Source organism: Dermacentor silvarum, chromosome 1 (assembly GCF_013339745.2).
Source record: "Dermacentor silvarum isolate Dsil-2018 chromosome 1, BIME_Dsil_1.4, whole genome shotgun sequence".
Taxonomy (NCBI): Eukaryota; Metazoa; Arthropoda; class Arachnida; order Ixodida; family Ixodidae; genus Dermacentor; species Dermacentor silvarum.
In genome coordinates this window covers 190,696,749-190,710,152 of record NC_051154.1, presented here as the reverse complement: position 1 = coordinate 190,710,152, position 13,404 = coordinate 190,696,749, and the positions used below count along the sequence as shown (strand labels likewise).

The following is a 13,404-nucleotide window of genomic DNA, read 5'->3' as shown; positions in this document are numbered from 1 at the left end:
GATAGTACAGTGTAGACAGCTTATAACGTAAGTCGCCGGAGTCGCGAATATCCGCACTATAAGCGGTACAGTAAAAGCTCGATGATACGAATCTCACGGGGTCACGAAAAATATTCGTATTAGCCGAAATTCGTATCATCGAAACACAATTAAAACTACTGTCGAATCTCGATAATTCGAACTCGAAGGGGCCCGAAAATTTGTTCGAATTAAAAAGACGTATTTTTGAAGTATTCGTGCCTCATAGCACGATGCACGAACGGTGCGAGTCGTGAAATATCGCGGCGCGCAAGCGCATAGCAAGCGCGGGCCACGATACTGCCCACGCCGGCTAACGGTCGCTTCCTGATAACGACAGAAAACGAAGCTTCAGGGAGCGAGCGGGCAGCGCCGGCACACGGGTGCGCGCGGAGACCGTCGACGGTGAGGGAGGAGGGCGGCAGGTAAGCGGATTTGGCGGTGTCAACTCCGACGCTTCGGTGGCTCCCCTCGCCCTCCCTCTCAACTCCCTCGTAGCTTTCTCACCTTCGACTCCGTGCGCACATCTCTGTGCGCGCCCGCCGCCGTGCTGGCGCCCGCTTATTTTAGCCGCCCCCTGAAGTTTCGTTTTCTGCCGTTATCGGGAAGCGAGCGTTTGCGGACGTGGCAGTTTCGTTGGCCCGACTGTGCCTCCGCCGCTGCTTCCCTCTGCGCTGCTGCAGCGTGCAAGGTAAACATGTGACTAGAAAATAGAGGAGAAGGGTTCACTGCCATTTTATCCGCGTGGCTGAGACATCGGCACATCGCTGTCCGGCGCCGCGCCTCCGCACCAAAAGAGAAGGAGAGAAAGCGCGTGACTGCGCGCTGTTCTCTTTCGCGGCAGTCGGTGGGGCGGCGTTTATTCATATCAACCGATGCAGGCTGAAAATCGATTCGTAACAACCGTTCTCTAGCACGTTGCAAAGTAATGGGGCTCGGCCGGGACCACAGAAAAATTCGTATCATCCGGAAATTCGTATTAGCCGTGATCGTATCATCGAGCTTTTACTGTACCGCACTATAACCAAAGCAACAATTTTCAAGGCCCGCACATATGCAAAACATGTGCACCGAGCCGCCACGCATATGAGACAGTCGAGGAATGCGGCTAGAACATTTGCATTCAATTTACAGTCGAATCTCGTTAATTCGAACCAAATCACGTGGCGGCGCCTCCGACCAGCATTGCGCCAGCACCGCCATAGAGTAAATGCTTAGGAGAGACCGCTCAATGTCGCGCGCGAAAAAAAAAAAAAAAAAAAAAAACGCATGTTTCGTTGCGCCGAAACATGTGTGTACGTGCCGACGTCTCAGCCTCGCTACCGTAGCCATGCGTACAAAATGGCAGTGAACCCTTCTTTCTCCTTTATGCTTCCTCTACTTTCTAGTCACGTGTTGACCTTGCACGCTGCGGCTACGGCGCAGTGGGAAGCAGCGGCGCTGTCCCCGGCCGGCCAACGCCCGCTTCCCGATAACGGCCGAAAACGAAACTTCCGGGAGCTGGCGCTGGGCCGGCTGTAGCGGCGGCGCCTGCACGGCGGCGGGCGCGCACAGTGACAGTCGAAAGTGAGGGAGGTATGAGGGAGGGTGAGGGGAGCAACCGAAGCAGCAGAGTTGCCGAGGCGAAATCAGCTTCCCTGACGCCCTCCTCCCTCACATTCCACGGTCTCTGTGTGCACCCTTCGCCGTGCCGTGCCGGCACCGCCCGCTCCCTGAAATTTCATTTACTGCCGTTATTGTGAAGCGAGCGTTGGCTGGCCTTGGCAGTTTCGTGGCCCTCGCTCGCTATGCGTGCCGTGATATTTCACGACTCGCACTCAAGATTCTGGTTTCAGCCTCACTGGCTGTTCATTCGCACCACGTGCCCTTCTCCTCCACTTTGTCTCTCTTTCTTCCTCGAGCGCTCCTTGGGGTGCCCGTTTGAGGGGAGCGTTCGCCGTCTCCGCTGACTTCCGTACTCCCAGGCAGCTGCACTGTAACCGGTATTTCGTTTCCCGCAACTGTACTATAAGCGATACATGTATAAATAGAGTGTTATGGGAAAATTAACGGGATTCTGAAAAGACCGCACTATATCCTGTCCTGCACTATAAGAGGTTACGTTATAAGTGGTCTATACTGTATCTTGTCAGTACTCGCTTATAAACAAATCGCAAGAAGGTCGAGACATAACAGCGTGGTTATGAGCATCAGCGTTCGCGGTGCAGATCGTGCAGAGATCAATGCAGCGGCATGGCTCACAGCGCCGTAAATCTTGGACGCCAAGGCTGACCGCACTTAGTGCCCGCAACGATCATCAGATGGCGAAGTGCAAAAAGATACGGATTTTCGTTCTGAGAGAAAAAAAAAAGAAGAAATGTCGCAGTTTCACCAGAAAGGCAAGAGCATTGATGGCGATAGCAAAGAGACAACTACATGAAGAAAGGTTCATAGTTTTATCGGTGTCACGCGCGCTAAGGCAAAGATCACTCGATGAACATGAACAATCACTGTTGTAACATGAGCGAACGCTTCGCACCATACCTTGGAAACTTGAAATTACGTGACAGCTAACACTAGAAGTGCAGGAACAAAATGTGCGTGAAGGCACCAAACATCTCTACTCGGCCTTTGCACTCGTCGTAGATTACCTCCAAGATGCGGCACGTGGCCTGCACATGAACAGCCATGAGCAGCTGCAACAAGGATAGAGAGGAGACGCGAGCACTAGGGGGAGAGGGCGGATAGGCACACATGCCCCTTGCCCTTTTCCTCTATCTACCTCTGGGAACAGGTGGATCGCTGTGGCCACGCTGTGGCAGCACTGCAACCGCTGCTGTAAATATAATCTGTAAATAGTTTCTGGTTTAACTGACTCATCTTTCGCGTAACATTATCATTATAAGTGGGTTCGCCTGTATTGTTAAAACCAGTGTCGTTATAAGTGGGTTCCCGGCTGCACTTCCTTCCGTCTAATTAAAATGTTTGTATATTTGTCCCCTCTGCTTTTATTCATGGAACCTGGTTATAACAATTATTGAACATAAAATTGGGATTTTTCTTGGCACTTGAATAATGTTATAAGTGGGTTCAACTGTATTACAGTAGCTGCAACTAACACTTGTTCAAATGGAAACACATAGCCCACTGAAATTATTTCATTTTTCAGCAATCAGAAGAAAAAAAAAGTTATTGAGAATTTCATGCCACATTGTAACGCATAGACTTTCTGGGACCAGGTGGTGAGTGCTAATTGACAAGGCAAGGTAATACTGCTGTGTTAGGCAAATTCATTACTTTGAGTGAGTACATTTTGCCATTGGTGTAATTCGCAGATGGAAAGGTTTAACGACACTAGCTGAAGAACACATTCGCCAGCGAGTGCGTTCATCGAACTCCCTTCACTACGTCAAAGTGTGTAGCTTCGATAGTGGTGCTTCAAAAATATATACTAACAAATACTCAATGCTGGGTCAGCACTCATTCTAAAATGACTTTTTTGTGATTCTGACATCTTTGTGATTTAAAATGTTAGAGGTGTCCACACTGATATAAACCACCATTTTTTCCTCTGGCAATAACAGCCATCTTATTTTTTAGGTGCTAACGCTTTACACCTCAGAACTTTTACATGCACAACACATCTCTTGGGTGTTCCTTGCAATGCCATCTCATCTTCACTCGTGAAGATTGATCATGGCAATGTTATTTCGTAAATATTTCCTAAAAATAACAATATATAATGTGCCAGCTGATTTACCGATCGAAACTGCCATCAATTCCAAAGGACACTTTCCTTTCCCGTCTAGCAGCATGCTGCCTAAGTGACACTCGCTGTAGAGAAGTGCACTAGCTCAAAATGTCACTAAATATGCCAGTCTGTATGGGGATAAGTTCTAACAAGGCAAAGTATATCCCCGCACCTGATGCATGTGTTGTAGAGCTTGACGAGACGAAGAAGAATTGGAAAGATCTCCCATGAAAACTCCTTCACATCCCGGCTGTGATTTTCATTCTGAAGGAAAATACAAAAACAAAAGGTCAACATATTTTACAAACTGTTCTTAAAAAAAGCACACACACAAGCCACACACTGCTAAACAACATGACTACAATGACAGCTTTAATGTGAAGAAGGTAAATTCTATCCTCCTAAGAAATGCCCCTTGAGAACTTTGCATCTAAAATTATGTTGACATGCAGAAGTTTGAATGTAAAAGAAAAAAATTAGGCTAGCCGGCCGTGGAAAATGCGTCCAATACACTCAGTGACTTTGGCAGCTGCAACTTCGTTGGGGCTTCTTCATCCTCCGCATGACAAATGGACACTGGCTGCAAGTGCAGCTTGCATCTAATCTTGTATTCCAATCCCCCCCCCCCCCCCCCCCCAAAAGAATAACCAACAGTAAAAGAGGTGCTGTATTGAAAATTTTCTTCTTGATTCTGATCTTTTCTCCGTCGCATTGAGCAGCCGATATCACTATAACCAGCAAACAGCCGTATGTGACAAGCAGTGACGACGGGCAAAAAAATAAACATACTTAGGAAAGACAAAGCCAGGCAAAGCATAGCAGAAATGAACAGTTTTTAAATTGAAAATGCAGGAATAAAAAGGCAAAGCGAAATGAAAGCAGGCAGGGGGGGCGGGGGCCTTGCGCCAGCGGGAGCTTTCCGTAGCTTTATTGTTAGCTTCACATTGTTGTTACTAGCAATAATTAAACACCTTAGTTTCCCTGATTCATCTTGCATACAGGGAAAATACTTATAATAAAACAAGTCCCGAGACACATTTTTGTATCGAGTCTCAATACCTATGAATCAAGTTTGTTCCCCTTGTGCTGTAATATTGAAACGTATAATGTTACACATAAAAGACACAGGTAAAAGCAAAAAATGAAGATATACACACAGAGCAAATGTGTGTGTCTTTGCGCTGTGTGTGAATCTGTGTGTGTATCTTTGTTCCTTGCTTTTGTCCGTGTCTTTTACACACAATGTTATATGTTCGAATGGTACACCAACAGGCCCAAGTAGCAACCTTAGTAATACTAGCCAGTCTTTATGTACTGCGTAGACTTTTGCCCATTTAACATTGTTGTGCGACGAAGAAACTTTGCATACATTCCCTTTTATGTATGAAAGGTGGAACTACATGTTTACAATGCAGTACATCATATAGTGTTAAACCTAGTATAACAAACCCCAATTTAGCAATATCAGTGTCATAACAAACTTTTTTCACTGCCAGGTTGTAATATAATGAGTAAAATAGCAAAGCAACTTTATTCCCAAGTTTTGATTTAATGAAGTTCACGAACATTGTAGGCATGTACCTGAAGCCTTTGTGACTAGCAAAAGAACATTGTCTGACAGTGACTATCAATTTGCATGTGTCCCTTCTCATGCAAATGTTGCCAGTAAGTGGCAAAACATACTGACTGTCGAATAAAGGATGGTACTATACAGCTTCTCTATTTTAATTTTCATTTGTAGCACAGTGCACTAGTTTTCCTAACGCCTTCACACTTCTGCAGTACACAGGCTGCACCCACCGTAGGCTTCAAGAGGGTGAAATCCAAGGAGACCTGCAGCTTTGCAATAAGGGCCTCCAGTACAAACAAGTCCATGAGATGTGGCAGCTCAGTGCGACTGACAGGGCCCGACAGGTCGGCTGGTCCTTGACCCAGCTGTAACGAGTATGAGCATAGTGAGTGCACTGGTTACCTCGATTGTCCCGCAAAACAAGACGCGCAGAAAAAAGGAACAGTGTTTATATGAAAGGCATAAATGATATTTCATGAAATGAATGTCATGACATGCCTGTCATGTAGGTCATGAAACAGCCGTCTACGTCGGTGCTCTCAAGGTCGTTTCGTTAACTTGGTAGGTACCGAAATTGGCACGGTATGACAAGAGTGTATGACGAACATAAATGATAGGCCATGACATGCATGTCATGTAGGTCATGAGGCAGCCACCTACGTCTTGGTGCTCTCATGGTCGTTTCATTAACTTGGTAGGCTCCCCGCACACTGCTTCGCATAACATCGATTCCCACAGGGCGTGGGATCTGCCGGCTTCTTTATTGTCAGGTTCGGCGTAATTTCCTAACTGTCATTTTTAACCCCTTAAGTGTTTCGGATGAGCAGAACTCGTCCTAGCCAAAGTGTCCCCAAACTATTTTGGCGACACCAGAATGGGTTCTCCTCTTGAGTGTTCAGAACGAGAAGCGCTCGTCTATGGCTTAGATCGCATGTCGCCAACCAGATGGAAGCACTAGAACATTTCGGTTTCTCCTGTAACAGTAGTGCCGTTTTTTTTTTTTTTTGCAAACATGCTGTCAGGTGGCGGCGAGAGATGCATAGCTGGCCTCTCAATTCAAAAGATAAGGTTTTCATCTTCGTCATCTTTTTCCAATGAAGATAATTCGGATACCGATGTTTATCTTGCGCCCGGAAGTGAAGAAGACAGCGATGACGCTGAATTAAGCAATACTTCTGGTGATGATGAGAACACCTCTGAAGCGAACATTGCGAGTGCTCGTCAATGGGCGTAGCTTGATGTCGACAATCCTGGCGTGAAGCCTCCTCGGTTTGCATTTTTGGCCATTCCAGGCAAGATTTTCAATCTGATACGGCCAGATGACCGTCTGGAGTAAATACAGTGTAGACCGCTTATAACGTAAGTCGCCGGAGTCGCGAATATCCGCTCTATAAGCGGTACCGCACCATAAACAAAGCAACAATTTTTAAGGCCTGCACATATGCAAAACATGTGCACAGAGCCGCCTCGCGTATGCGACAGTCGAGGAATGCGGCTAGACCGTTTGCATTCAATTTACAGTTGAATCTCGTTAATTCGAAATAATTCACACGGCGGGGCCTCCGACCGGCATTGCTCCGGCACTGCCATGGAGTAAAAGCTTAGGAGAGACCCCTCAATGTCGCACGCAAAAAAAAAAAAAAAAACGCGGCGAAAATTTCACCCTCTTTCAAATGGCAAGGTCACCGAGTCTGCATTGCGCCGGAACATGCGTGCACGTGCCGACTGTGCCGACGTCTCAGCTACGCTACCGTAGCCACACGTAGAAAATCGCAGTGAACCCTTCTTTCTCCTTTATGCTTCCTCTACTTTCTAGTCGCGTGTTGACCTTGCACGCTGCGGCTACGGCACAGAGGGAAGCAGCGGTGCTCTCCCAGGCCGGCCAACGAAACTGCCCACGCCGGCAAACGCCAACTTCCCGATAACGGCAGAAAACGAAACTTCGGGGAGCTGGCGCCGGGCCGGCTGGAGCAGCGGCGCCTGCACGGCGGCGGGCGCGCACAGTGACAGTCGAAAGTGAGGGAGCTACGAGTGAGGGCAAGGGGAGCCAGCGAAGCGGCGGAGTTGCCGAGGCGAAATTCGCTTCCCTGCCGCTCTCCTCCCTCACATTCCATGGTCTCCGCGTGTGCCCTTCGCCGTGCTGTGCTGGCGCCGCCTGCTCCCTGAAGGTTCGTTTACTGCCGTTATCGTGAAGCGAGCGTTGGCCGGTGCTGGCAGTTTCGTGGCCCTCGCTCACTATGCGCGCCGTGATATTTCACAACTCGCACTCAAGGTTCTGGTTTCAGCCTCACTGGCTGTTCATTCACAACACGTGCCCTTCTCCTCCACTTCGTCTCTCTTTCTTCCTCGAGCACTCTTTGGGGCGCCCGTTTGAGGTGAGTGTTCGCCGTCTCCGCTGACTTCCGTACTCCCAGGCAGCCGCACTGTAACCGGTATTTTGTTTCCCGCAACTGCACTATAAGCGATACGTGTATACATGGAGTGCTATGGGAAAATTAACAGGAGTCTGAAAAGACCGCACTATATCCGGTCCTGCACTATAAGTGGTTACGTTATAAGTGGTCTATACTGTACAGCAGTTTCTCGACTATGAGCTGATTACACTAGTGGTCAAAGAAACTAATAGCAGCGTGGCTGAAAAGCTAAAATACTCTCGTTCCAGTTGACACTGCCACCTCAAAAATGGGTAGATTGATTAGGTTGATTAGCCTACGTGAAAGAATGATGAAGCGTTTGCAACTGATTTCTTAATGCGGTTTGTATTTTTTATTAGCAGCAGGCAGCTAGTTTCCAATGTAATGTTCAGAAATAAACTGTATTGGGTTGATTTGACTTAGTATGTGGTGCAAATATTTTTTCAACATCGAGTACAATGGAATCTCGATGATACGATCACGGCTAATACGAATTTCCGGATGATACAAATTTTTCTGTGGTCCCAGCCGAGCCCCATTACTTTGCAACATGCTAGAGAACGGTTGTTACGAATAGATTTTTGACCCGCGTCGGTTGATACGAATAAACGCCACCCCACTGACGGCCCAAAAAGAGAACAGCGCACAGTCATGCGCTTTCTCCCTTTCTCTTTTGGTGTGGAGGCGCGGACGCGGCGCCGGACAGCGCAAAGGCCACGACTGGGCACGAAGAGTTTGAAGCGGTGGTGGTTTTGTTGCTTTTGTGCTTTTCCTCCTTTTACGTGTGCCATCGGCCGGACGGAGTGGCTGCTATACTTCGGGCTGCGTTCTTTGTGTTTGCGCCATTTTGTCTGGTCGCAGAGAGCTATGTCTACCAAGATACGATCTCGGCTGATTCGCGCGGCCGTACGCCGAGGCGCTGGAGCCTCCGTTGGCGCGTCTTCCGTCGACTGCGTTATCGGTGCCGATGGCACAGGGCGATTGTCAGTTTCGCTGCCAGAGTCACAAGGTGCAAGATAGCGTGGCACGTAATCCATGGTGCAAGGTAGCGCAGCACGTTCAGTCGGGCGCTCCTCCGCTTCTCCCGCTAATTGACGTATTTTTCTTGCCGTAGGAGGCTTGCGCTTCCGTATTCCGAAGGCGTGCTTCATCCAAAATTTCTTCTCCAACGAGCGACAATCCATCACTAACCTGGGAGCTCTCAGTAATCCGAATTATGCGTGCCAAGTGAAGACGCCAGCGTGGTTTACGAAGCAGACAACTGCGGTTGCCATCTTGCCCCTGTCACAGCAGCAACCAATGGAGAGATGCCTTTCAGCAAGGCAGCCAATTAAAAGCCCGCTTTCAACGGAGGGCCCATGTGACTACCTATCGCAGATCCGTGCTTCTTTTGTGTTTGTGCGTTTGTTACAAGATGGCGACTACGGACGAATTGAGAAGCGGAACGGCGAAATTTTGAGCTTTCGAACGATACCAAGATGGCGGCACTCGGTGGCGGGAAATACGAGATATGTCTTCGTGAACTGCAGTGATTTTGCGCGATTTAAAGCTGTTTTCTCACCCTGCGCACTGAAGAATTAATCTTTCTCTGGCACTTTTAGTGCGTTTTCGAACAAACCATTTTGATGCAGCGTAGATTAGGCGTTGCAGACACCGAAACGGGTGGTTTTCAAAAATAGATTTTTCTTGCGATTTTCGCGATCTGATCCCCACGTCTACAATTTGGCTAGTTTTAATTGCGTTTCGATGATACGAATTTCGGCTAATACGAATATTTTTCGTGACCCTGTGAGATTCGTATCATCGAGATTCCACACATAGTTGCTTTTTAGTACAGTATGGATTCATAATCAGCAATAAAAAAAAAAGGCACTTTTGGTTAGAAAATTTTCCAAAAAATAAAACACTTGAGGGGTTAAGTCGGGAGGGTCACGGCAAAGCAAATGTCGCAACTATTCGATTTGATTCGGTAATATTCGAGTATTTGCACACCCCTATTCTTGATTGCTAATGTTAGCATTGGGAAATCATAATACACAAGAACGTAGAAATGATGTTCTACTGTTGTTCGTTCCAGAGGACTGGATTACACAGCTTGATCTTGCTCTTTGTATGTGATAAGCTTAACTTATTTCTTGTATGCGTTGATTGGGGCAGTGGTATAAAACTGGTGGCCACTCTAATTCTGTGGCACATCTGCAGTCACAACCATGCATTGCTAAGTTATTCATTTGCTTTTCAGTGTACGCTTGTCTTCCTTAAGGTGCATGTTGAAACACCGCCTAGTTAGTCCCACCAAATTTATCAGGAGGTCCAAATAAGTGAACCTATTTGGGCCTAGTTACCATTCACGTGTCAACAGAAGTTCAACAAAAATGCAGGAAAAGAGCCTGTCTAAGAGAGAGCGAGAGGAAAACAAGAACGTCTAGTAATGCTTGCCTGCTTGCTGGCCAGCTGCTTGAACACTCTCACATCAAACAGAAGCTGGCTGGCATTTGTTGTGACTTGATGCACAGTGGATTCTGCCCGCTGTTGTGTCATGCCTTGCTTCACTAGAGAATCCTGGAACAAAAAAGGGGGCTGCTGCAGAGAGGAAGAATAAGTAGTATCTTCAAGAAACTATAGACAATGATACGTGCAGTTTGCTCAGCATTTGCTTTGTGTTACCACTTTCCAGTGATGCTACTGCAGACTTCTGATTTGGAGCAATTTTTGGAGCACCAGAAATTTCATTTTGGAGCACTTTGGAGCAGGCAATTTGGCATTTGGGAGCAGCTGATTTTTCACATCCTGAAGTAGTATTTCGAAAAAGCGAGTTGCAATTTACATTCAAGGACTTAATTCGTACGTTCTTACGAGAAGCTTGGTAAACATTTCCATCCATTGCAGATCTCGTGGAGAAAAAAAATGCTCTTCTGTGCATGCGACACACACACACAAATTGATATTGTTTCATATATTGCCAGTTTTCCCAGATGTCATTTGGGATATCCAGAAACGGATATGATGGACACATTGGCGGCATGCAGTTATTATTGCGCTTCAAACAAGATACAGTAGAACTCCGCTGTTATGTTCTCGGGTGCTGCGTTTTCCCGGCTGTTACGTCGTTTTCGGCCGGTCGTGGCATACCTCTAAAAAGGATGCAATGCATCGCAACTGTGGGACTGTTACCGCATCATGCGTTGCGAACTGCCACCCCGCACCAGCCCGAGCGGCAATTTTGACTTTTCATGTCGCTTGGCTTCGTGGCTTGACGATGGGATTGGTCGCCCAAAGTGCCGGAGGCGACACCTACGACGTATTTTCGGTTTACACTAGCAAAAGCATGGCTTTTGAAATCCGTATTTGCTATCTAAAGATGGTGTCAATGACGCGTTGGGGTCCTAAAATTGGTTATGGCGCATAGATGTTCCGTATAAAGTCCAAAAGGTGATCCGGACGCACGCACTAGTGCTGTTTCGTCTCCTGTTCGCAACTAAGGTTGCAACTAAGGCTCGCCCTATCATCACATTGCACGTTTTAATTCCCCGGTGGTGCAATTGTTGGCAATAAGACGCCGTCAGATCCGAGACTATTTGGCGCATTAGGCGCAATTTTCGTCGATTGTATCAGGATGGCGCTGTAAATCCCATTTGGCGCACTTTGGCGCAGTTGGCGCAGGACTGGAATCACTGACTTTCTATTTCCTTTCAGATGCAGAGCCTGGCAGCAAGAAGCCTTAATTTTAAGCAGTGCTAACAATACTTCACTGTTCCTTGTTGCCCCAAAACAACTTCCATACTATAATGCATAAAACTGTGCAGACACATACACAGGGATGGAAGCGGCCAAGGGTGTTTTGGAGCAGCTCTGGGAGCAGCAAATTTGGACCATTGGAGCAGGTTTGGAGCAGGAATTGTTTGTTTTGGAGCATGCTAGGTAAGGATTAACATGACTGAAATACAGACCAGTGAAGAAAAAATGCTCTTTATTTGACTTTGCAAAAAGACTTTGCAGAACACTACTAGATTACGGCTAAGGATGGGCGAATAGTGATTTTGAGGTTCGAAGTTAATTCAAAGTGAATAGTGATATGGTCGAATAATTTTGAATGAAATAGTTCAAATAGTATATATAACATATTACAGTAAAACCTAGTTAATTCTAATTTCACGGGACTGAAAAAAAAAAAAAAATGTCCAAATTAACCGAATGCCGAATTATCAGGGTATCCAGAAAACAATAAGCAAATGCTTACTACGTCAGCCCGATTTTATTAGTGTAATGGATGAGCAAATCCTTTTGCTATTTTGCACAAAAGCAGTGCGGAAGCTGCAATTCTTGTCATCTCCTGACTGATTGGCTCTTGCAGCGGCTATCGGGGCCTCGCGACTTCCTTCGCAGAACGGCCGCGGCGCGCGCCATTATTTGCGACAGGCTTTGCACATCCCGATTATTTTTTCGCCAGTAAGCTGACCGCCAGCAGATTGCACGTCCATCGCGATGTAGCCGATGCTCTTCATCCTTGACAGCTTTGCACAGAGTCAAACCGAAACAACTGCTTGTTGCAACTGCGGCCGCTATCAACGTGATTATGAACGGCGACTTTGCGGTGGTACACGGCCACGCTAGCGGCAAGAACGCGCGCGTCCATGCCACGAGCGGCAACGCGTCATGCCGCGTGCGGCAAAAGCGGCAGGAATCGGGGGTTTTACGGCGTGCCGCGCGATGAATAAACAATCAAGAGCGTCGAGGCTGACGTCAGGGAGCCATGGTAACCAGACCGCCGCCGCTCCACACCGGCTTTCCAATCGGCGATTATCGTCTCTCGCGGTTACATGGAGGGATTTGTGGACGCTGTCCGATCGTGCCCTTTCCGCACACGGTGATTACTCGTTCCGAGAGCGCGCGAGATCTTATCGCGCTGCCGCGCGGCGAGACACGCTTGCCACGGTTACAGTGTACTAGAAGGGGGCAGTGGGCTTACTCTCCGGCGGAGGCTATGCGATGCAGTGGCTCCACGAATGTCGCCGATATGAGCTTCTCCGATAGCCCAAGCGGCGGCGCTGGCGTCGGTTTCAATGGAACGTGGGTGCGACGGCGCAGCTGCCCAGTGCCCGCCCAGTACCCGATCATATTAGTTGGAGTTGCTGAGCTGCGTTGTTTTTTCTGTGGACGTCGTCGCGTGGTTTTTTTTTTTTTTTCCTTGAGTGTTCTTTTTCGCACATAGCCTGCAAGAGATTAGTATGCCTTGCAGTAACCGAGCCATGCCGCGGCATCGACAAAACCACTGTTACGTGCATGGGTGCCAACCAGGCTATGTTTAGGTGAAGGATGGGCCAAAGTTGTCCTTGTTTGGTGTCCCGAAGGATAAAAATAGGCGGAAAGAGTGGAAAAAGAACCTCCACACAGCTGTCAAGCCCCTGGACGACACGAGCGCAGTATGCGAGCTCCATTTCGAGCCACGTTTTGTGCTCAACTCCAACGCAGTTCCTGATCACTGTGAATTGTCTTTCTTTTTATGGTCTAGTTAGGTCAGTTAGTGAAGGAAACTGCGAGGAAGGTACACTGGCCTCCTTACTGGAAGTTGACTCTCTCGAAGCATCAGGTGACAGAAATGAGTGCACTCAAACTGCTGCTAGCGCTACTGCCACAGAGGCCACACAAAACGTGGTACCCCAGCATTGTAC

The 13,404-nt window shown here is 47.7% G+C and overlaps 1 protein-coding gene across 4 annotated transcripts in view; it reads right to left on the bottom strand.

The window, feature by feature from the left end:
• LOC119436549 (E3 ubiquitin-protein ligase UBR4-like) overlaps positions 1–13,404 on the bottom strand; it is a 465,665-nt gene that overhangs the window by 274,025 nt on the left and 178,236 nt on the right. For all 4 annotated transcript variants that reach the window (XM_037703422.2, XM_037703424.2, XM_037703425.2 and 1 more), the window contains 3 exons: positions 10,172–10,294; positions 5,549–5,683; positions 3,921–4,012 (listed from right to left, as the gene is read on the bottom strand). In XM_037703422.2, coding sequence (XP_037559350.1) covers positions 3,921–4,012; positions 5,549–5,683; positions 10,172–10,294 — 350 coding nt within the window. The remainder of the gene's footprint in view (positions 1–3,920; positions 4,013–5,548; positions 5,684–10,171; positions 10,295–13,404) is intronic.